At 34.2% G+C, this 22,844-nt stretch overlaps 1 protein-coding gene across 1 annotated transcript; it reads left to right on the top strand.

Moving 5' to 3' along the window:
- The first annotated feature begins 9,555 nt into the window (after nt 1-9,555).
- LOC126696095 (uncharacterized) lies at nt 9,556-10,346 on the top strand. The gene is made up of 2 exons (XM_050392874.1): nt 9,556-9,668; nt 9,710-10,346. The coding sequence occupies exons 1-2, from the start codon at nt 9,556-9,558 to the stop codon at nt 10,344-10,346; spliced, it is 750 nt and encodes a 249-aa protein (XP_050248831.1).
- The last annotated feature ends 12,498 nt before the right edge of the window (nt 10,347-22,844 follow it).

Genomic DNA, 22,844 nt, shown 5'->3' with positions numbered 1-22,844 from the left:
ATTTTTAAAACTACAAAGAGATGTTAGAAATAATTCCTCACAACACTCCCTCACGTGTTTGCACTCAACTTATGTCACTCACACTCGTGTTTCACTCTTAAATTGGCTTTTTCTCGATATTAGTCTCACACTGTCTTGCCTTTTTCCACTCATAGCTTCTCCTTTTTAGTTCTGCTTAAACTAATAAACTTGATCAAGAAATTCAACTTGTAGTATTTAAACTAATACCAATGGCAAGAAAATATGACAGAAACACTAAATCAAAGGAAGAGGACAAAAGAAAATAGTATTTTGGTCTAAGTGAATTGAAACTACAAACAATATTTTTTTGTTTTCTATTTTTTTTTTTGAAGTCTTTTCTTTTTTTTTTCTTTTTTTTTCACGTTTTTTTTTTTTTTTTGGGAGCTTGGTGCACGATTTTAATCTAGTGCATGTCACAAAATAAGAACAAGGAATAAAGAACACAAATGGAACAAGATAGGGTGATAACAGGAAATAAAAGATAAAGGGATAGAAAACTGATTTTAGAACTTGTGCTCTGATACCAAATGATGCAAACCTCAATCGACACGGTTTGAGACCCAACAAAAATATTGGAATACTTGCCCAAGAAAGCTAAAATTCAGATTTTTGATAGAAACCCTGACCCAACGTTTATAATCGAAACGCGAACCAAAGGTATAAGTGTAATACCTTGACCCAATGATTATAATTGAATCACGAACCAAAGGTATAAAGTTTGAACGCCACAAGGAAGAATCCCTGATAAGTTCACAGTTCTTGAAGAACCAAAAGAAGAGCAAAGTCGTGACTTTTTTCTAATTTTTATTCAATAATCCTTTTCTATTACAATGAGTGCATGCTATTTATAAGACATGATTGAAAATAGAAAATCTAGAAATGTACTAAATAATAAAACCCTAAATGAAAGTTGATTTGATCTGAAATTAGCAAATCCAAAATAGGAAAATAGCTCAAAAATGTTCTAAATAATAAAAGCCTAAAATTAAGGTAGATTTGGTCCGAAATTAGAAGCTCAAGAATAGGAAAAATATCTATTGACTGATATGGAGTTGGAAAATCAATCAGCCATAAATCAAGCCCAATTAAGCCAAATCAGCCTTCAATAGATTGAATTAAATTTATTACGCCTTCATCTTTCTTTGGGCCCAGCTTGGAATGTCCTGCGTTTGAATTGGCCCAAATCTCTTGAATCAGCCCATTAAGTGCATCTTTGATCTTCTTGGATCTTGCTTTAGTAATAGGCCCAAACAGGTTGGGATAGGCCAAAAAACAAAGAAAAAAAATTTTCATTTTGAACCGTTCCTACCCAACCCGAGCTAGAGAATTCCGAAAAAAATAGCAAAAAAATTTCAAAAATTAAAGAACATCATTTTTGGCTTCATTTGAAGCTGAAACAGGTCGGGACAAGCCAAGAAAGAGAAAAAAAAAATTGTTCCGAACCGTTCCTACTCGACCCGAGCTAGAGATTTCTGAAAAAAAATAGCAAAAGAATTCAAAAAATTAAAAAAAACATCATCCTAACTTTATTTCAAGCCGAAACAGGTTGTGACCGGCCAAAAAAGAGAGGAAAATTTTTTTTTTGTTCTAAATCGTTCCTACCCGACCCAAGCTAGAGAATTCCGAAAAAAAATAGCAAAAAAATTCAAAAATATCATCGAGGATTCATTTCAAGCCGAAACAGGTTGGGACAGGCCGAAAAAGAGAGAATTTTTATTTTTGTTCCAAGTCGTTCCTACCCAACCCGAGCTAGAGAATTCCCAAAAAAGAAAAAATAGCAAAAACAATTCAAAAAATTAAAAAACATCATCCTGGTTTCGTTTCAAGCCAAAACGGGTCGAGACAGGCCGAAAAAGAGAGAAAAAAGTTTTTTCATTCCGAACCATACCTACCCGACTCGAGCTAGAGAATTCCTAAAAAAATTCAAAAAATTAAAAAACATCATCCTAGCTTCTTTTCAAGCTGAAACAGGTTGGGATAGGCGAAAAAGAGAGAAAAAAAATTTTTCATTTCGAACCGTTCCTACCTGACCCGAGCTAGAGAATTCCAAAAAAATAGCAAAAAAAAAAAAAAAAAATTCATCCTTCCTTCATTTCAAACCGAAATGGGTCGGGACAAGCCGAAAAAGAGAGAAAAAAAAATCGTTCTGAACCGTTCCTGCCCAACCCGAGCTAGAGAATTCCGAAAAAAAAAAAAAGCAAAAAAATTCAAAAAATTAAAAAACATCATCCTGGTTTCATTTCAAGCCAAAACGGGTCGGGATAGGCCGAAAAAGAGAGTTTTTTTTTTTTTTTTTTTTTTTTTTTTTTTTTTTTTTTTTTTTTTTTTTTTTTTTTTTTTTCATTTTGAACTGTTCCTAATCGACCCGATCTAGAGAATTCCCTAAAAAATAGCAAAAAAAAAAAAAAAAAATCATCCTGGCTTTATTTCAAGTCGAAACGGGTCGGGACAGGCTGAAAAAGAGAGTTTTTTTTTTTTTTTTTTTTTCATTCCAAAGCGTTCCTACTCGACCTGAGCTAGAGAATTCTGAAAAAAAAAAAGCAAAAAAATTCAAAAAATTAAAAAACATCATCCTGGCTTCATTTCAAGTTGAAACGGGTCAGGACAGGGCGAAAAAGAGAGAAATTTTTTTTTTCGACCCGAACTGTTCCTACTCGACTCGAGTTAGAGAATTCCAAAAAAAATAGCAAAAAAATTAAAAAAATCATCTTGGCTTCATTTCAAGCCGAAACGGGTTGGGACTGGCCGAAAAAGAAAGAATTTTTTTTTTTTTTGTTCCGAACCATTCCTTCCCGACCCGAGCTAGAGAATTCCGAAAAAAATAGCAAAAAAAAAAAAAAAAAAAAATTAACAAAGATCATCCTTCCTTCATTTTAAGCCGAAACGGGTCAAGACAGGCTGAAAAAGAGAGAAAAAGAAATCTTTCGTTCCGAACCATTCCTACCCAACCCAAGCTAGATAATTCCGAAAAAAATAGCAAAAAAATTGATAAAATTAAAAAAATCATCCTGGCTTCATTTCAAATCGAAACGGGTTGGGATAGGCCGAAAAAGAGAGAAATTTTTTTTTTCGTTTCGAACTGTTCCTACTTGACCCAAGTTTGAGAATTCCAAAAAAATAGCAAAGAAATTCAACAAATTAAAAAACATCATCCTGGCTTCATTTCATGCTGAAACGGGTCAAGACAGAGCAAGAAAGAGAGAAAAAAAAATTTCGTTCCGAATCGTTCCTACCTTACCCAAGCTAGAGAATTTCGAAAAAAAAATAGCAAAAACATTTAAAAACATCATCCTGCCTTCATTTCAAGCCGAAACGGGTTGGGACAGGCCAAAAAAGAAAAGAAAAAAATTCATTTCGAACCGTTCCTACCCGACCCGAGCAAGAGAATTTCGAAAATAAATTAAAAAAAAAAAAAATCATCCTGGCTTCATTTCAAGTCGAAACGGGTCAGGAAAAGCTGAAAAAGAGAGAAAATAAAATTTTCATTCCGAACTATTCCTACCCGACCCGAGCTAGAGAATTCCGAAAAAAAAAATAGCAAAAAAATTCAAAAAATTAAAAACATCATCTTGGCTTCATTTCAAGCCAAAACGGGTCAGGATAGGCCGAAAAAGAGAGAAAATTTTTTTCGTTCCGAACCGTTCCTAGGATCACACTTAGGTAATGAAACCACAGCAAGTGCATTTGCTTTAATACCAATTGAAAGTTCAATTAGTGTGTAAAACACTAATGAATGTTTAGACCCCCAATTTTAATAATGCCAACATAAGTTTATACACAAACAATATATGTGCATAATGATGTATATAAGCTTTGATCAAATAGGTAAAACACTCTAAACCATAATTAATCACAAACACAGCAACAATTTAAAGGTAAAGCGTAAGGGAAGAGAGATGCAAACACAAAAATAACACCGTATGTGTTATTGAAGAGGAAACTAAAGAACTCAATGAAAAACCTCTTCGCCACTCTCCAAGCGATCAAATGATCCACTAAAGAATAAAGTTGAGATACATGAATAGTAGAAGACCCTCTAAGCCTAATCTACCCAATGCACCTAAGCCCTCCAAGCTTCTTGCTCCAACAGGGTTATGCCTAACCTTGTCTTTTTTAGCTTCTTAGATCCCGCAATAAGCCCATTGCGTCAACTAAGTAAATTGGTCATCTCTTAATTACTTCCTAAGCACCAAAATACCTCTTCATAGATACGAGTATGGTGAGATAAGGATTTGGCAAAATATACCTCTCAAGGATATGTCAATGGAGAGGGTGAGAGTAGAGGAATTTGGAGAAACAAATGATGAAGATTGTGGATGAGTCAATCTTATTTTTCTCTAGGGTTTCTCTCTCAAAATTATCTCTGGAAGTTCTCTACATTTCATAGGTGTAAGGGTATTTATAGTAGTGTACGTGAGAAATGTGAAAAGTCAAGTTTCATCCAAACAGGGCATTTTGGTGACTCAGTCTCATGACTGGAATGAGTCGTGAGTTTGAGTGGTGAGCTAACTGCCTGGCCAGACTATATATTTTTGTCTTGTAGTGCTACAGCTATCGTGACCCTTCAGTTCCTTGCATGCTTCACACTTGTGCCTTTTTAGCGACTTGGCGGTCGCGAGTCAGTCGCGAGATCCAGTCTTAATACTCCTTTGATTTGCACACATCTTGAGTTTTCTTCACACTCTCTCACACATAACCCTTACATGATTCCCACCTAAATACAGGGTTTCTAATTGCTAAAATATAAGCAAATTTGGCACAGAATAAAGCCAACACATGATTGAATAAATTCAACCTAACAACATGAAATCAACAAATTTACCAACAAAGAAGTAAAAAATGAGCTCACCTTGAAATCCTTTTTGGATGAGTGTGAACCATGGGTTTTAGGGTCTTGAAGGAGCCCTTCTTCCTCATTCCATTCTTGGGATGGATGATATTTCTTCTTAAGATATGTGCCCTTTAAATCCTATTGTATTATGCTATGCATGACATTATGTTGTAATTAAAAAAGTTATTTTATTATTATCTAAAATAATGGTAACATGAATACTTGGACATTATCATATTGTCCATGAGATGCATAGTATGTGATTTGGTCACAGAAGATATAAATCACAAGTTCTTTGTAAATTTAGAATTTTAGTTCATAGTCAGTGATGAAATTGGGCATTTCATCTGCGAAGACTATAACAGATCAACTAAGATGATTTGTCTAGATCATGGAAATAGAGACTTATAGTTGATATGTTTTAAGTGCTAAGACATATTGAACTAGACCGCTGTGAGATTTATTATTCTATTAACGACTGTCAAATAAATAATAAATCTCACGACTTCTATTTACATCAACTCTCAATCCTGTGAGAATAATGAACCTAATCATGAAGTGTAGGTTGCTTTGATATATCAGAAGTGAGATCTAAAGCCACGTTCAAAACCTCAGTATGTAGAGCAACCACATTTAGTGTTGAAGGAACATATATTCTCAAGATGGAATTCATAATCTCTTAATGGAGATATAAAATATTCCCTTGAGATAAGTTTAAAGGGTTATACCAAAAAAAAAAAAAAAAAACTAAATATATACAAATTCATGACTGAATTGTTCTCTTCACTGATTGAATAAAAGAAATTACATATCTTGAAAAACTTTAAAATTACATAATTTTGGGTTCTAGTTACAAACTACCAAAAATACATGGCTTTTTTCCTAGTTACATTCTATCCAAAAAATAAAAAAATAAAAATAAAGATAAAGCTAGATCTACTTAACCAAAAACCTAAATCCAAAGGCTAAGTTATAGAATAGGAAGGTGTTAGGCATCCATTTCGCCTAGACAAAGTCTGGTCTTCTAGACTCTTGTGACCAATGCACTTTCTTATGCATGTCATGAATGATATGTTGAACATTTAAATGAAAAATTAAATCACATAAATTTATTTATGAAAGAACTTTTTTTTTTTTTTTTAATTCAGATCTATTTTAATGATTAAAAAAATGATTTTCATTTGTCAAAATATCTGATCTATTTTGTAGTATTAAAAAAAAGTGATTTTTGATGACAAAAATTCAGATCTATTTTGTTATATATATATATATAACGATTTTAACTTAAAAAAATCAGATCTGTTTTTATATGTGTAAAAAGACACATTTTTTATGAAAAGGATCTCTTTCTTTATTTCAAAATTTGCATGCATTAAAAAAATCTGATCTGTATCTAAAGAAGATATAAAATTCGTTCTTTATTTTAAGAAAAATTCAGATCTACATCTAAAAAAGATGTAGATCCATTTTTATTTTGATGAAAAACTCAGATCTACATCTAAGAAAGATGTAGATCCGTTTTTTTTTATTTTTTTAAAAAAATCAATTTAGTACATGCAGATCTCTAAAACTAAGAAACAAATTATAGTAATGATAAAAGAATCAAGAACATATTTTGATAATCTGAATTAACAAATCAGAACATGAATATTTAAAACAAGAAAGCATGCATCATCATGATTAAAGAACATAAGAACAAAAGGGTTAGAAAGCAACCTCTTGCATGAGTACTCTTTTACTTAAGAGGATGTTTTAGGGTTCAAAGAAACTTGTTCAGCTATCTTTGAAACCTAAAAACCCTAATTCTTGTAGCAAATCTTAGAGAGGGGATCAGAAAATATGGTTGGTTTAAGAGTAAAAAATGTATGCCTCTCAGAGCGTAAAAAAAAAGTGTTGAATTATGAGGTTCAGTCTCTATTTATAGAGGCTAGAAGGCTCTAAAAAATAGGTACTGATGATTAGGGTTTTAATCCAAATGCATCCTTTTGCGAAAAGATCGAAAATGGTATGTATAATCGTCACCCGAAGGCTATTGGGCCAAAGCCCACATTAGGGAAATTTGACCCTTTTAGAGTGCCTTTCAGCAATCCAAAAGTGTCGAATTGGCCTTATGGCTCCGAATGCACTTTCATGTTCAGGTGCCGTTTGGACTCCTCTTCTAGGATTTTTTGGCCGGTCCTTATACGTAGACGCGTTTTCGTCCTTCGCCTATGATTTTATAGCTCTTTTTTGGATAATTCAGGATATATAAGGACAATTATCTTGTAAATAAATACCCTAAAATAAATCTTGATAAAATTCAGATTATCCATAGTTTTATTGTTATCCAATCATCCGTTTTATTCCTATGCATACAACCCTATTATAAACACTAATTATCAACCAATCACAAAGTTATTTAATTAATTTTAATTGTTTAACCAACCAAAATTAATTTAAATTGATCATGTGTGGTCGATTCTACCTAGACACAATGCATGTTGACCGTGCAAACTTGATCATGCGATATCTTTTGATCCGATAGTCCAATTTGATAACTAAAACACCGCTGCAACCATTAGAATCTCAAGATCATTTTTGTGCTATGCAATAAATGAATTAATGCATGTAATGCAAAGACAAAATGATGCATGTAATGCAAGAACAAATTGATGCATGTAATGCAATTATGATTTTTGGGGTACTTGGATTGGTCATTCAAGTCATTCTCCTTGTTTAAATTATGGGTGCAAAATTGAGCATCTACAGTACTCAAGGATTAAGATGTAGTAATCTTCAAAGTAGCAGTCAACATTCATGACTTTGTATTACTACGAATATTTTAATGAAGGGGTTGTATGTATAATAAAATCTTGGGATATAATTTATTAATAAGGCCTAAAGTGCAATTATATTTATATAGTGGTATTAAATATAATTAATGGTAATTTTAGGCTTGTCAAGAGTTGACAGAAAGGCCTAAAACCCATTGAAGCTAATGTCTAATTTGTTCCCTTTTAGTCTTACTCCAAGCCATATACTAAAGCCCAATTGGAATGACCCAAAAAGTTAGCCCAATTAGATAATCAGTTATAAGGAGAGAAATATACAACATTTTGTAAGAGAATGAAATGGTGTGTATGTAAGTGTAAGTCACTCTCTTATTCTCCCTTGAACACACAAATATAAACTAATTGAGAGACCACACTTCTTAGGCATAAGTGGAATTGGAGTGAAGATTAAAAGTGTTCCCAAGTACTTCTGATCTTTGGTTTTGAATTTCATCGCACCAAGGTATGCTATCTTGTTCTTAAATTCTGAAATTTACATAGTACACATTATCAATTGCAAATGAAGTAAATTCGTTAATTTTCCATTGTGTATGTTTTGTATGCAATACAAACTATGTTTTCCAACAATTGGTATCAGAGCGGTCTTCAATTTCAAATTTGAATAACATGTTTTGTGAGTTTTGGAATTAAAGATAGTAATTTCATGATGTTAGAAGATTCTACAATTAATTTTCTGCATGGTCGTTGAAATTACTGTTTGATAAAAACTAGTATTGATGTTATGATGTTATTTAAGTTTGATATTAAGTATGTTAAATTGAACTTTAAGGCTATAGCATCAATGAAATTTAGTTTTGATCTCAATCTCATTCTGATGTGATCAAGAAACTATGTTTTGTTCAAGTGAAATGTCAAAAAATGGTTACTAGAAAAATTTGAAAAAAATTCAATTTCACGAGTTTTGATCGATCGAAAATCACCTTCAATCGATCGAATGTTCTTTTTCGACCAATCGAATGGCGATCGAGAATCAATTGAGTCAACATAAGACTTTGTGATGGATTTCTTCAATTTTTCGATCGATCGAGAATTCCTTTGGATTGATCGGATTTGCCTTTTCAATTGATTGAGTAGGAATTGAGAGTCGATCGTGTCATACAAAAACTTCGAAATGGATTTGTTGAATATTTTGATTGATCGAGAAATACCTTCGATTGATCGAATGAACTGTTTTTTGAATTTTCACTAAGTGTTAAAACGTAGATAAAGTGGAAGGCTATGTGTGATGAGATTATGTATGTTTTCTAATTAAAAACCTTTCTTTTAAAATATCTAGTGGGAGAGAGATACAAGGGTTAGATCTCATGGTCCCCATTATTAGTTCATATAGTGTGGGTAAGCACCTTGTCTTGGCATATATGCCTCGTGATTCCAAAGGAGGGTGTTTACTTTGTAGTACTACAAGATTGAACTTACTCTTTTAAAGTAGTGTGAACAAGCACCCCGTCTTGGCATAAATGCCTCGCGATCCCAAAAGAAGGTGTTTTGTTTCATGGTACTACAAGTTTAACCACTATAAGGGAGATAAAATGTGGCTACACATGATTCTAGATAATGGTGTACACTAGACTAAGTATAATGTTAATCTCCCAAAGGAGCTATGGCATTATTTACTTAGAGGCTAAAGTTAATAGGGCTTATTATTAGTGTTTGATAAGAGTTATCATGATAGCACAAATAATGAGAATAATTCTCAATTAATCATGATGTTTATAATATACTTGCTACCAAGGAATTGTAGACATGGATTGGGTTGTCGTTGCATATATTATATTATGGTTTTATTAAGGTTTCATGCTATATGTTTATATGCTAAATTGATAATGTCCAATTTACTTATTATATTCATGTTTGTTATTTTCAGATTTAATCATGGCATCTTTTAGCCCACTTGTTGCTATTCTTAATCAAAACAAACTGACTGGATCCAATTATGTTGATTGGAAAAGAAACTTGGACATTGTTCTCACTGCTGAAGAGCACAAGTATGTGCTTAGCCAACCTTGTCCTAACTTTCCATAATCAGATGCTCCTTTGAGGAAAAACAACGATATGATCATTGGCAGAAATCTAATGAGATGGCCAAATGCTATATCCTAGCATCTATCTCAAATATTCTACAACATCAAATGCAAGATGTAGAACTAGCTTCGGACATAATGCTAAGTCTGAAGGAAATGTTTGGTGAGCAAGGCCATTTTGCAAGGAAAGAAACTATGAGGCAAATTTATAATACCAAAATGGCTGAAGGCACTTCAGTAAGGGAGCATTGTCTTAGGATGATCTCTCATCTGAATACACTGGAGTTTTTAGGTGCCGATATTGATGGAGAATCCCAAGTGGATATGATACTCCAGTCACTACTAGAATCATTCAAGGAATTCAGACTTAATTATAACATGAACAAAAAGATTTATATGTTGTCTGAATTAATGAATGAATTGGTGGCGGCGGAAGGCATTCTTGGTACATCTAGTGTTGATGTTAATATGGCTGAAGCTTTTACTTTTCAACTTAAGTTGAAAGGCAAGGGTAAAAGGAAGAAGAATAAGGACTTTACCAAGCAAGACGGTAAACAAATTGCTTTAGGAGTTGCCAACAAGGGAAAGAAGAAGGACTACACTAAAGGAAAGTGTTTCCATTGTGGTGAGAAAGGTCATTAGAAGAGGAATTGTTCAAAATTCAGAGCTGCCAATAACAAGGTTATGAAAAGTTCATTCCTTCTTGAAATATGTTTAGCACATAGTCCCATGGATTCCTAGTGTGTGGATTCAGGTTGTACTAATCATATCTGCAATACTTTGCAAAGGTTCCAGGAGACCAAAAAGCTAAATGAAGGAGAATTGTTTCTTACTTTGGCTGATGGGAGCAGAATTCTAGTTATAGTTGTTGGAGTATTTAATTTGTGTTTTAGTTCTAGATTTTTAATATTGAAAGACTGTTTGTATGTACCTAATGTTTGTAGGAATTTAATTTCTGCAACTTATTTAGGTAAACATGGATATTGTGTTATCCTAAAAAACAATGTTGTAATAAAGAAGGATAAAGTGTTTATCTGTTTCGGCAATATTGTTGATGGTCTTTATATTTTAACTTCTGATAAGCATGAATTATACAACTCTGAATTAGATAATAACTCTCATGTAAAATCATTAAAGAGAAAGTTTCCTTCTACTAATGATGCATATCTTTGGCACTTGTGTTTGGGTCATATTAATTCAAATAGAATTCAAAGATTGATCAAAGATGGACTTTTAGAGCCATTGGACTTTGATAGATTTCTAGTTTGTGAATCTTGTTTGGAAGGCAAAATGACCAAACGACCTTTTAATGCAAAATGTAGAAGAGCCCAAAAGTTGCTTGAATTAGTTCATATGGATGTATGTGGTCCTATGTCAACCTAAGTAAAAGGAGGTTATGAGTACTTCATCACTTTTATAGATGATTACTCAAGATATGGTTATGTGTACCTAATGAGATGAAAGTCCAAAGCCTTTGAAAAGTTCAAAGAGTTTAGGGTTGAAGTTGAGAATCATTTGGGTAAATGCATAAGGGCCATTCGATTTGATCGAGGTGGCGAATGCCTTTTTGGGGATTTCAAGGATTACTTAACTCAAAATGGGATTATATCCCAATTGACTACACCTAGAACTCCCCAAAAAAATGGTGTAGAAAAGAGAAGGAACAAGACTTTTTTAGAAAAAGTCCATGACGAGTTATTCAACTTTACCAATTTCCTTTTGAGGATATGTACTAAAAACTGCAATGCATATTTTAAATTTAGTTCCATTAATATCAATTCCCAACACACCTAAGGAATTGTGGAGTGGGCACAAGCCTAGTATGAAAGATCTCCACATTTGGGGATGTCCAACACATGTGTTGAAAGGGAAGTCTAATAAGTTGGAAGCAAAAACAGAAGTATGCATGTTTTTAGGGTATTCAAAGGAAACCATTTATTCTATAATCATAAAGATAACAAAGCGTTTGTTAGCACCAACACCAAATTTTTTGGAAGATGATTATGTGAATAATTTTAATCCTAGAAGTAAAGTTGTCTTGGCCGAATTAGATGAACCTGTAATTGAACAACCAATAGATGAAACTAGGGATGATGTGGTTGTATTAGATACATCACAAGATTCTACTCATGAGATGTCTAGTACACAGGTGCCTCATCGTAGTGGGAGGATTATAAGGCCACCTATAAGATTTATAGGTCTAGAAGAAACTTATGAAACTATCCCAGAAGAGGCTGATTCTGATCCTTACACTTATGAAGAGGCAATGAAAGATATAGATGCATATCATTGGGTTAAAGCTATGAAATCTGAATTGGATTCAATGTATTCCAATCAAGTTTGGGATCTTGTAAAGGCACCTAACGCCATTAAACCTGTTAGTTGCAAATGGGTTTACAAGAGGAAGAGAGTGATAGATGGAAAGGTTGAAACCTTTAAAGTAAGGCTAGTGGTGAAAGGGTATACATAAAAAGAAGGTATTGATTATGAAGAAACATTTTTACCAGTAGCAATGCTTAAATCTATCAGACTTCTCTTATCCATTACTGCTCATTATGATTATGAGATTTGACAAATGGATGTCAAGACTGCATTTCTAAATGGCAATCTTGAAGAAGAAATCTATATGATACAACTGGAAGGTTTCATAGCAAAGAACCAAGAGCATATGTTATGCAAGTTGAAAAGGTCCATTTATGGACTTAAGCAAGCATCTAGGTCATGGAACATCAGATTTAATCAAGCAATCAAGTCATTTGGTTTTAAACAAAATCTTGATGAATCATGTGTGTACAAAAGACATCAAAATTAAGTAGTAATGTTCCTAGTGCTTTATGTTGTTGATATTATATTTATTGGAAACGATATAGGGGTAATGTCATCAGTAAAGATTTGGTTGTCAAGCCAATTTGATATGAAGGATTGGGCGAAGCTAACTTTATTCTAGGGATCAAGCTTTGGCAAGATCGCAAGAATAGAATGTTAGGCTTGTCACAAGCTAGATATATAGATAAGGTTCTAAAACGGTTTAGCATGCAAAAGTCCAAGAAAGGATTACTTCCTTTCAGACATGGAGCTCCTTTGTCTGATGACCAAAGGCTTAAGACTCTTGAGGAAGAAAATATGATGAGACAAATTCCCTATGCTTTTGCAGTGGGAAGTCTCATGTATGCCATGCTTTGTACTAGACTAGATATCTATTATTCAGTTGGCATGGTTAGCCGATATCAATCAAATCCAGGACCAAAACATTGGCAAGCTGTAAAGCATATTCTCAAATATCTATGGAGAATGAGTGATTATATGTTTGTTTACCAATACGAGGATTTGATACCTATTGGTTATACAGATTCAGGTTTTTAGTCAAATCTTGATTTCAGAAAATCCACTTCAAGTTGTGTGTTCACCTTGGGAGATGGAGCCATAAGTTGGAGGAGTGTTAAGCAATCTTATATTGCTAACTCCACCATGGAAGCTGAATATGTTGCTGCTTGTGAAGCAGCAAAGGAAGCTGTTTGGCTCAAGAAATTCCTTTCTGATCTTGGTGTTGTGAGAATGGAGCAAGTTCCTATCACATTGTTTTGCAACAATAGTGGAGCGGTTGCACAATCCAAAGATCCAAGGAATCACAAGAAAGGAAAGCACATAGGAAGAAAGTACCAAATCATTTGAGACATTGTTGCTTGAGGACATGTAGTAGTAGTAAAGATTGATAGTGCAAATAATTTAGCAAATCCCTTTACCAAAGCCTTGCCACAAAGGGCTTTTGAGTCACATTTGGAGGGAATGGGAGTTAGATTAGTGCACAATAGTCTTTAGGGAAAGTGAGAGATTGTTAGGATATGTGCCCTTTAAATCCTATTGTATGATGCTATGTATGAAATTATCAATTGCAAATGAAGTAAATCCGTTAATTTTCCACTGCGTATGTCTTGTATGCAATACAAACTATGTTTTTCCAACATTTATTCCCATTGAAAGTAAGAAAAGTTGGTTCACAAGGAGATGATCAAGAATTCAAGGATCTGAAAAGATATTTTGAGAGATGGAAGAAATCAAGTTTGGAAGCCTAGAGAAGTAATTTTCTAAGCAAGCAATGGTGTGGAAATGAAGAAAATGTAAAAAGGAAGAAGCTTGTGAATAGTGACAATGAAGGAAGAAAAGAGAGTGAAGAAGAAGAAGTTAAAAAAAATAAAAAAATAAAAGTAAAGAAGAAGAGGAAAACATAAAGAAAGGGGGCCAAAAATTCCCCCCCCCCCCCCCCCTCATTAATACCCCACATGAGTTGCTGAGTCAACTCATGTTTGACTCAGTTGACTCAGTTAATTCACCAAAAAAAAAAATTTGTTATTTATTTATTTATTATAAAAAATGATGATGAAATGGAATGATGAATGGATGATAAAATAAATAAATAAATGATAAAAAAAATAAAAAACTTTTCAAGGATTTCCCAAAAAATAAAATAGATGGTATCAATTTCAAGAAAATTTCAATTTTTGGAAGGAAGAAAAATAAAGAAATTCTCAAGGATGTCTAAAAACAAAGGGTTTCATTTTTCAAAAGAGAATTTCAAATTTCAAAATAAAAATGATGAAAAGAAAGTTTTTCAGAAGACCCCAAAAAATTAATGGGTTTTCCTTTTGAAAAAGAAATTCAAGTCTTAAAGCATAATTAAAAGGGGGGGGGGGGATGAAGAAGAAGAAAATTGCACATCTTAAATGGTGGAGTGATAAAGCACCAATCACTTCAATTCTAATTCAAGACTTTGGTCTTTGGTAGGCAAAGCCCAAAATTTCAGATTAAGATAGAGAAAGCTCTCAATCGCCTTCAAATTCAGATCAAGATAGAGAAACCTCTCAGTCGCCTCAAATTCATAACGAGATTGAGAAACCTCTCAGTCACCTCAAATTCAAACCGAGATAAAGAAGCCTCTCAGTCACCTCAAATTCACAAATTGAGATAGAGAAACCTTTCAGTCACCACAAATTCAAACCGAGATAGAGAAACCTCTCAGTCGCCTCAGATTCAGACCAAGATATAGAAACCTCTCAGTTGCCTCAGATTCAAACCGAGATAAGGAAACCTTTAAGTCGTCACCTCAGACTCAGACCAAGATAGAGAAACCTCTTAGTCACCTCAGTTCAGATCGAGATAGAGAAACCTCTTAGTCACCTCAGATTCAGACTGAGATAGAGAAACATCTTAGTTGCCTTAGATTCAGACCGAGATAGAAAAACCTCTCAGTCCCCCATACTCAGACTGAGATAGAGATAGCTCTTAGTCGCCTCAGATCTTTAGATTGAGTCGGATATAGTTCTTAGTCGGCATTCCAGATCGAGTGAATATAGTTCTTGATTGCCTCATCAGAATTCAAGATTCGATTTAGGTTCATCAATTATCAAGTAGTTCAAGTATTCACAGTTTTCATTTTTTTTTTAAACAAAATAATAGAACACTAGTTCTATGTCCCAATGAGAAAATTGTTGATAATTAAGTCTTTTCAGAATATTTATCTATCAGAAAATTATTACTTTAAAGACCTAATTATCAAGATAAAAGGGATTAATTTTAGAATATGAGTTTAAAACATGTCTAGGTGCAATTCCTGACTTAGAAAATCCTCATAAAAGAGTCTAAATTGAATCGAAATTGGAAAAGGGGCTTGGCATCCAAGAGAGCCAATCGGTACTCTTGGAGTGTCGATTGGCACAGATTTGAGGCTCGGCCTGGGAACCTTCTAATTAAAATAAAACATTTATTTTTTTTTTGAATTTTTGTGGATAAAGAAACATTCCAATTCGTAGCTGATCTTATTTAGCTTATTTTTCAAGCATCCAACCCTATAAATAGAGGAAAAACATCAGAAATCAGGGCCCTTCTTTTTCTAACTTCTTTGCTCCCCTTACGTTAAAGACGTTCTGGAAGCCTTGGCTTTAATAATTTCTTTCTTGTAAGTAAAATATTTTAGATCTTAAAGAAGTGAAAATTTCCTTGATTTCTAAAGTATTCTTCCATTGAAGGGTACATTCAAGCAAGTAGGTATTTAATTTTGTTCTTGTGTTTATTTTTTTTTTCATTTCTCTTAACTGATATATTTGTGTTGTTCATGGAATGTTTTTTTATGAATATGTGTTTGGTGTTATTGTCAATATGATATTGTTCACAATTTATATATGCCATGTTTGTATGCTTAGTTGGAATTTTCTTTAGTTGATTAACATGCTTACGATTTAATTCTTCTTTAATTTCAAAATCTACAATTAATCACTACAACCTTTTTTTCTAAACAAACACAAATCTATATTTTCATTATTTACAAATTTGAAAATTTTTCCAAAACAAAAGCAGATCTGTATTTTCATTAAATACAAATATGAAAATTTTTCCAGATAAAAAACTAATCTGTATTTTCATTAAATACAGATTTGAAAAATTTTTCCAAACCAAAAACTGGTCTGTATTTTCATTAAATACAGATCTGAACTTTTTATAATAAAAAAATGGTTTTCTTCTTAAATAAAAATTGCATATTTTGAATTTTTAAAGAGTAAATTAATATTGAATTTAGGGATTTTAATAAGTCATTGTAGTGTCATGCATCTTTTGAAGGGTATATAATGGTCATGTAGAGTCTAGAAGAACAGACTCCGTCTAGGCGGAATGGGTGCCTAACACCTTCTCATTTCGTAACCTAGCCCCCAAACTTAGGTTTTTGGATAGTGGACTAGTGTTTTATCTTTTGTTTTGGTAGATAGTAACTAGGATCAAAGCTTTGTAATATTGCTCTACCAAGATTATAGATTGTATTTAGGACCAAAGCCCTGTAATGATTATTTGACCAAGATTGTATTTACATAATTAATGAAATTTGATGCATTTGATGTATTTTATATTTACATTTTTCTTATTTTTTGTAATAAAAAATAAGTGGCAACTCTACACAATTACCCAAAAGAGAGGTGTCTTAAGCACCCAAATCTCTTTTTGAGTCCCTTGGAAGTTTTTCGGCCTCTCACATAATCTAAAGGATAAAGGTTGGTAGGTAAAGGATGAACATAAACAGCATGTATTTTGATTTGGTTTTGGGGCTGGGTATTTGAGAAGTGAGAAGAAAGGAGGAGGTGAAAGAGAGAGAGAGAGAGAGAGAGAGACAAAGGAGCGCGTTGATGGAGATTTGAAGAAAGATAGATTTGTCCTTTGATTTGATTTTGTCGTGCGTGATATAGAGAGAGAGCTTTTGTGTGGGGAGAAACGTTAACGTTAGGACTCTTAAGGTGTGTTTGGTTGCTGTAAAATGTTTTCCAAAAAATACATATTTTCCGAAAATGCTAATTTCCGGAAAAGGAAAATGTATTTAGGCTGTTTGGCTGTCTCGGAAATCGTTTTACAGAAAATCAATTCCGATGTTTGGTTCGTCCAAACATTTTACGGAAATCGTTTTACGGAAAATCAATTCCGATGTTTGGTTGGTCCAAACATTTTATGGAAAATACTTTACGGAAAATCAATTCCCATGTTTGGTTCGGTTAAACATTTTACGGAAAATAAAATTCGTATTTTACGGAAAATCAATTCCGGTGTTTGGTTTGTGGATCATTTTACGGAAAATATGAAATGTGTTACAAATTCAAGCACCTGCATTAGCTAGACAAACCTGTAACAGTACAAAACTAATCATCCACTTCAACATAAAAAATAATCATTCAAATTCAAGAACCTGCATTGCCTAGACATATCTGTAACAGTACAAAAATTATCATCCACTTCAACATCAAACATAATCATTTGAATATACCCATAATATTTATATAAAAATAGCCACATCAATCGTTCACCATTGGTATTACACCTCCATGGTGTACAAAAATGATACCTATTCGTGGTATCTGAATAGTACAAATACATAATTTGGGCAATTGTATCGTCCCAATAATACAAAAGAGAACATGTATAATACATTGGTAGGTCAATACTAATACTACAACAAAAGTTAATTCCTAAATCTACCATCACAGTCAACATGAAATAAACAGATCAAATTTGTGAGAACAAATAACCATCTAACCACAGCTTCCTCAACCTAGCATTCTTGGCTAAAAATCCATGTGTCGTCTTCTCATTTTCACAAAGATGGTCGAAGGCAGTAGCGAGCATATCTTCGCTATATCCATTCACCATCATAGCCATTACCTCATTGTACAAAGCTATGTAATCCACCGGGCCCTGATTGATTTCTTTCAAAGCGACAACTATTTCCTTCAGCTGATCAGACAGATCAGTCAGCACACTATCATCAGCATTAGAAGGTGCACGCCCTCTTTTGCAGGACTTGGAAATTCCTGACCAAGTGGTGGATGATTCAACTGCGTTCTTCCCTTTTTCAACCACACATTCCTCCACATTATCTACAACAAACTCCGCACTATCCCCATTCTCTGGCCCATTTTCAATATCCACATAGGACTTAGAAAAGCCACCTGTGGCTGTGTCCTTCCCCACAACAATCGCTAATTCATCATAAAAGTCAATTTTTTTGTTCAGATATTCTGCATGCTTTCGATGTACCTGTAAGGGAGAAAGGAACGTATATAACAATGCAATAATAACTTCACTCATAAATTCAATATAAAAGACTATGAAATAACAATTAAAGCAAATACTCCACACTTTGTCCTACATTTTCTCAATAATCAAACAAGTAATGCAAGAAAATCTCAAATAAGGATTGAACAAGTCAATACATTGTGTTACTATTATGCATACTTCACTGTTGAGAGAGCCCAATTAAAAAAAAAAAAAAAAAAAAATTACAACAGCAAGCACAAATCTTTTGGTCAAAAACTTTGTTTTCTTTCCTTCACTTTTTCCTGGCAACCAAATAGAAAGATCAAAGAAAATAGTGGGTCCTTAATTTCCTATTATTCCCAAGTCATTGCTGAAAAAAACCCATTAAAAAAATAACCTTAAAAAGAAAGTATTAATCTTTTCTTTACTTTCCCAACATTTTATTAGCAACCAAACAGAGAACCAAAGAAAATTGTAGCTCAGACACATATACACATATAGATAGATGAAAACACATAGGTATGTATAGATATAATACATAGCTAAGGTGACATGAAAGTTATATTTGAAAAACCTTATAAAAGCAATGGAATCCTAAAAAGAATGACACTATAAATTTCATATAAAAGGCAAAAACATATATTATCATCTATATTAAGAAAATATAGTTGGAAGCCATACCATAACTTCTTCTTGGTATGTTTTAGCGTCACAAGTTATCATTTTCAGATTTTCGTCCCAACCAAATCCACTCTTCTTTCTAAGAGTTTGAATAGTGGACCACATGGTCCTTAGAGTTCGCATCCAGTTGTCAACATAGGACGGGTGGCACTCAACCCCGAATTGGGCCGTTATCTCCTTCGCTACAAGAGCAAAGGAGTCGGCCCTAAAAGTACTAGAAGGCTTATTGCCCTTTGCAGCCTCCTCTGTAAGTATCCTAAGCATCATTTCATGCATGGGTGGCAGCCACCTAAATTGCTTGCCGCTGCTAACTTTCTCTTTGCCCTTTGACATTACTACATATGAAAATAGTATAGTGAGAGTAGCATTTAAAAATGAGAGTAGCATTTAGTAATTACGCTCGGAACATGAACAACAAATCAAACACACATACAACCACACTTATAAATGTGCACAATAGAATGAAACATGCTAACTATGGAAATGACAATGTAATACCATCAAATAACAATGTAATGCTAAAAATAATTTTTCATTACACCACCAAAAGTCTATAGTAAATACATTGTCTTTACAAAAAACAAAAAGAAAAAACACATTACAATCATAGAAATCTAAATAAAGTACTACTCTCCACTCCTGGTATAATCAGACCACATGGCTTGGCATATCTCATCTCTCTTAGCATTCCATGATCTACTATCTTCGACGGACTCCCGACATGATTGTGTTTCTTGTTGGTGGTCACTAGACTCTACTTGGTTCATTGCATCTTCCATAATATGGTCATTTGGTTCAACCCCCATAATGTGATTATGAACCACACAACACGCTAACACTACTTTCACTTGGGTTGGGAACGACCAAAATGGTTCTGCATCCAACACTCGAAAACATTTTTTCACCACTCCAAACCCTCGCTCAATGGTAGTTCTCAATGAAGAGTGTCGGAGGTTGAACAATTCTTGTGCATTCTCAAGAAGACGATCACTAAACTCTTTCAAGTGGTATCGCACACTCCGATAAGGTGACAATATTCCATTTTTATTACCATACCCAACATCACCAAGATAATATTTACCTACATATATTAAAAAATAAATCCAAATCACTACTATGCTTAGGAAAACACACAATATTTATTAACCTAATAAACCAAAAAGGTGAAGTAATCGTATAATACCATCGGGAATTGAAAATCTCCCTAGCCTAGCAAATGCATCATTTAACACACGTGAATCATGTGCACTGCCTTCCCATCCAGCCAATACATAAGTGAACTTTAAGTCAAAACTAATGGCAGCTAACACATTTTGCGTGGTTCCATCTTTGCGACCACGAAATTTTCCTTGTATTTCAGGTGGCACAGATGCACGAACATGTGTACCATCTATTACTCCAACACAATCCTAATTTTCGATAGACATAATGGTTTAAATTACATAAATCTACACAATTTACAAAAATACACAAATCGCAATATTTACCTTAAAATACGGGTAAAACCTTCTGCTATTCCTTATCTCTGGGGGTGTATCTTCACTACGCAGTCTTATTAGAGCTCTATATAATTTTAGGACCCCCCTAAGGACGACCTTGAAGTATCTATGAACAGTCTCAGTTGATCTATAGATCTGACTACCCATTACACGAAACCTCACATTATGACCAATAATGTGTAAGAAAATGAACACTTGCTCAGTAACAGACATGTGAATAGTCGGAAGTACGTGCTCCCCCTCAGTGAGGATGTGACATAAGTGGTGGAAAGCTATAGGCTTCATCCTAAGTTGATTCACACAATGTCTCTCACTTCCATGTAGAACACTATTTATGTATTCCTCTCTCTCGGCGGCATGATCAACATAAGGTGCCCTAGGCAGTTGTCTACGTCTACATCGCAATTTCCTTAACAATGTAACTCCCACAAGGAGGACAGATGCAATTGAGGCAAGAATTGCGGGTTTGGTTTTTTTCTTCATCTAACAAAATCACAAACACTGTGGTCTAAGAGGTATGTAAACAAGCATGCTATTGATTACACCATAAATAAAATCAGCCACAAACATAAAACATCCAAACCACATTGATAACGAGTACCAAATCACATTGCATTCTATTTACACTATCACAATACCATCACATTGATAATTGCACATTGATATATCACAATACCATCACATTGCATTTTATTTACAATCAATATTTACACTATCACAATACCATCACATTGATAATTGCACATTGATATATCACAATACCATCACATTGCATTCTATTTACAATCATCTATATACCCAAAGCACCTTCAATTAAGGTTTAAACACACACATATTCTACTGCAAGAACATAATAACACCAAGCATGGGTGAAGCTCCAAAATTTCTACACATAACCCAACTAGCCAAATTAAATAAAAAAAATCACAGCAAAAGTTCTACACATAACCCAACTAGCCAAATTCTAAAAAAAATCACAGCAAAAACCAATCATGCATAACCAGTCAAGCTCCAAAATTCAAAAAAAAAATCAAACCACAAACCAATCCTGAATAACCTGCAATCAGAAAAGCTCCAAAATTTCATATGCATAACCCATAAATACACAGTTTAATAAAAAATGGATAATTAAAAAAATTAATAAATAAAAAAAGCAAATAATTATATAAATAAATAAATAAATATATATATATATATAATGCAGAGATCGGATCAGGAGGTGGGTCGGGAGGATGGGTTGGACCAGTGAGGTGAGTGGATCGGACGTGTGTGGGTCGGAGGTGAGGTGAGTGTGTGGCGGTCAACTGGTTCCGGAAAACTCACCGTGAGTCTGTGTTTGGCTCGGTGATCGGAGTGGCTGGACCGGTGACCGACTGGCTGAGCTGGATCGGGTGCGTTGGTTTGGATCAGTGTGAGTTTGAGCTCTCACTCACCGTGGGTCTACGGCGTTTGGCGCGGTGATCGTCTGGCTGAGCTCGGCGTGACCGACGTGAGGTAGATCGGTGTCAATGGCTGGATCGGAGCTCTTGTTCTTTCTCTCGATCGTTGGCTAGATTGGAGCTTTCGGTGGCTGGATCGATCGAAGCTCTCGCACTTTCTCTTGCTCGTTGGCTGGATCGGAGCTCTCGGTGGCTGGAACGGAGCTCTTGTTCTTTCTCTCGCTCTCTCTGTGTTGTGTTTTGCGTTCTTTGTTCTTTCTCTCGCTCTCTCTATGTTGTGTTTTGCGTTTTTTCTCTCGCTCTCTCTGTGTTTTGCATGACTCGGAAATGATTTGAAGTGAAAATAAGAGTGTAAAATCATTTCCGGGTCAAAGGGGAAAATTTCGGTCAACATGAAGTCATTTTCCGTTGCTGCCAAACACGCGGGTTTGGAGAAAAATGATTTTAGGAAATCATTTTCCTCCAAAACAAACGCACCCTTAACATACAAATCATTTTCCCCCAAAACAAACGCACCCTTAACATACCAATTTTTCATTAAATTGGTCACTTGACGTGTTTTTGACACATCAATTTGCAGCAAGTACGGCAACCTTGTATGCAGCGACTCCTTCCCCATTTGAATTGGTCACTTGACGTGTTTTTGACACATCAATTTGCAGCAAGTACGCCAACCTTGTAGCATCTTGTATTAAAAATTATCTTAATTAAATAAATAATATAAAAAACGGTGTGATGTTGGTTTTGTGCACTAGACATGCGAACACATGTCCAGAACATATTAAGGGGGAGCCCAAAAGGAAAAGAAAAGAAAAAGTCCCAGAAAAAGGGGCCCCACAAACCGTGTGAAGGCGTAATATGAAAAGGGAGGGAGGGCATTTCAGTGATTGGCGCAGGATTAATGGCTCGTCTTAACTGTCTCAGCAATGATTTACATATTAGCGACAGCGTGT

This window comes from Quercus robur, chromosome 8 (assembly GCF_932294415.1).
Source record: "Quercus robur chromosome 8, dhQueRobu3.1, whole genome shotgun sequence".
Taxonomy (NCBI): domain Eukaryota; kingdom Viridiplantae; phylum Streptophyta; class Magnoliopsida; order Fagales; family Fagaceae; genus Quercus; species Quercus robur.
The sequence above is the reverse complement of the archived record's forward strand: the minus strand, read 5'-3'. Positions and strand labels throughout refer to the sequence as shown.

What these genes read in the sequence shown, in the direction of transcription:
- LOC126696095 (XM_050392874.1), top strand. Translation starts at nt 9,556, where the DNA reads ATGGCATCTTTTAGCCCACTTGTTGCTATTCTTAATCAAAACAAACTG. An exon ending in CTCACTGCTGAAGAGCACAA is followed by an intron (nt 9,669 to 9,709) that starts GTATGTGCTTAG and finishes TTCCATAATCAG; the next exon opens with ATGCTCCTTTGAGGAAAAAC.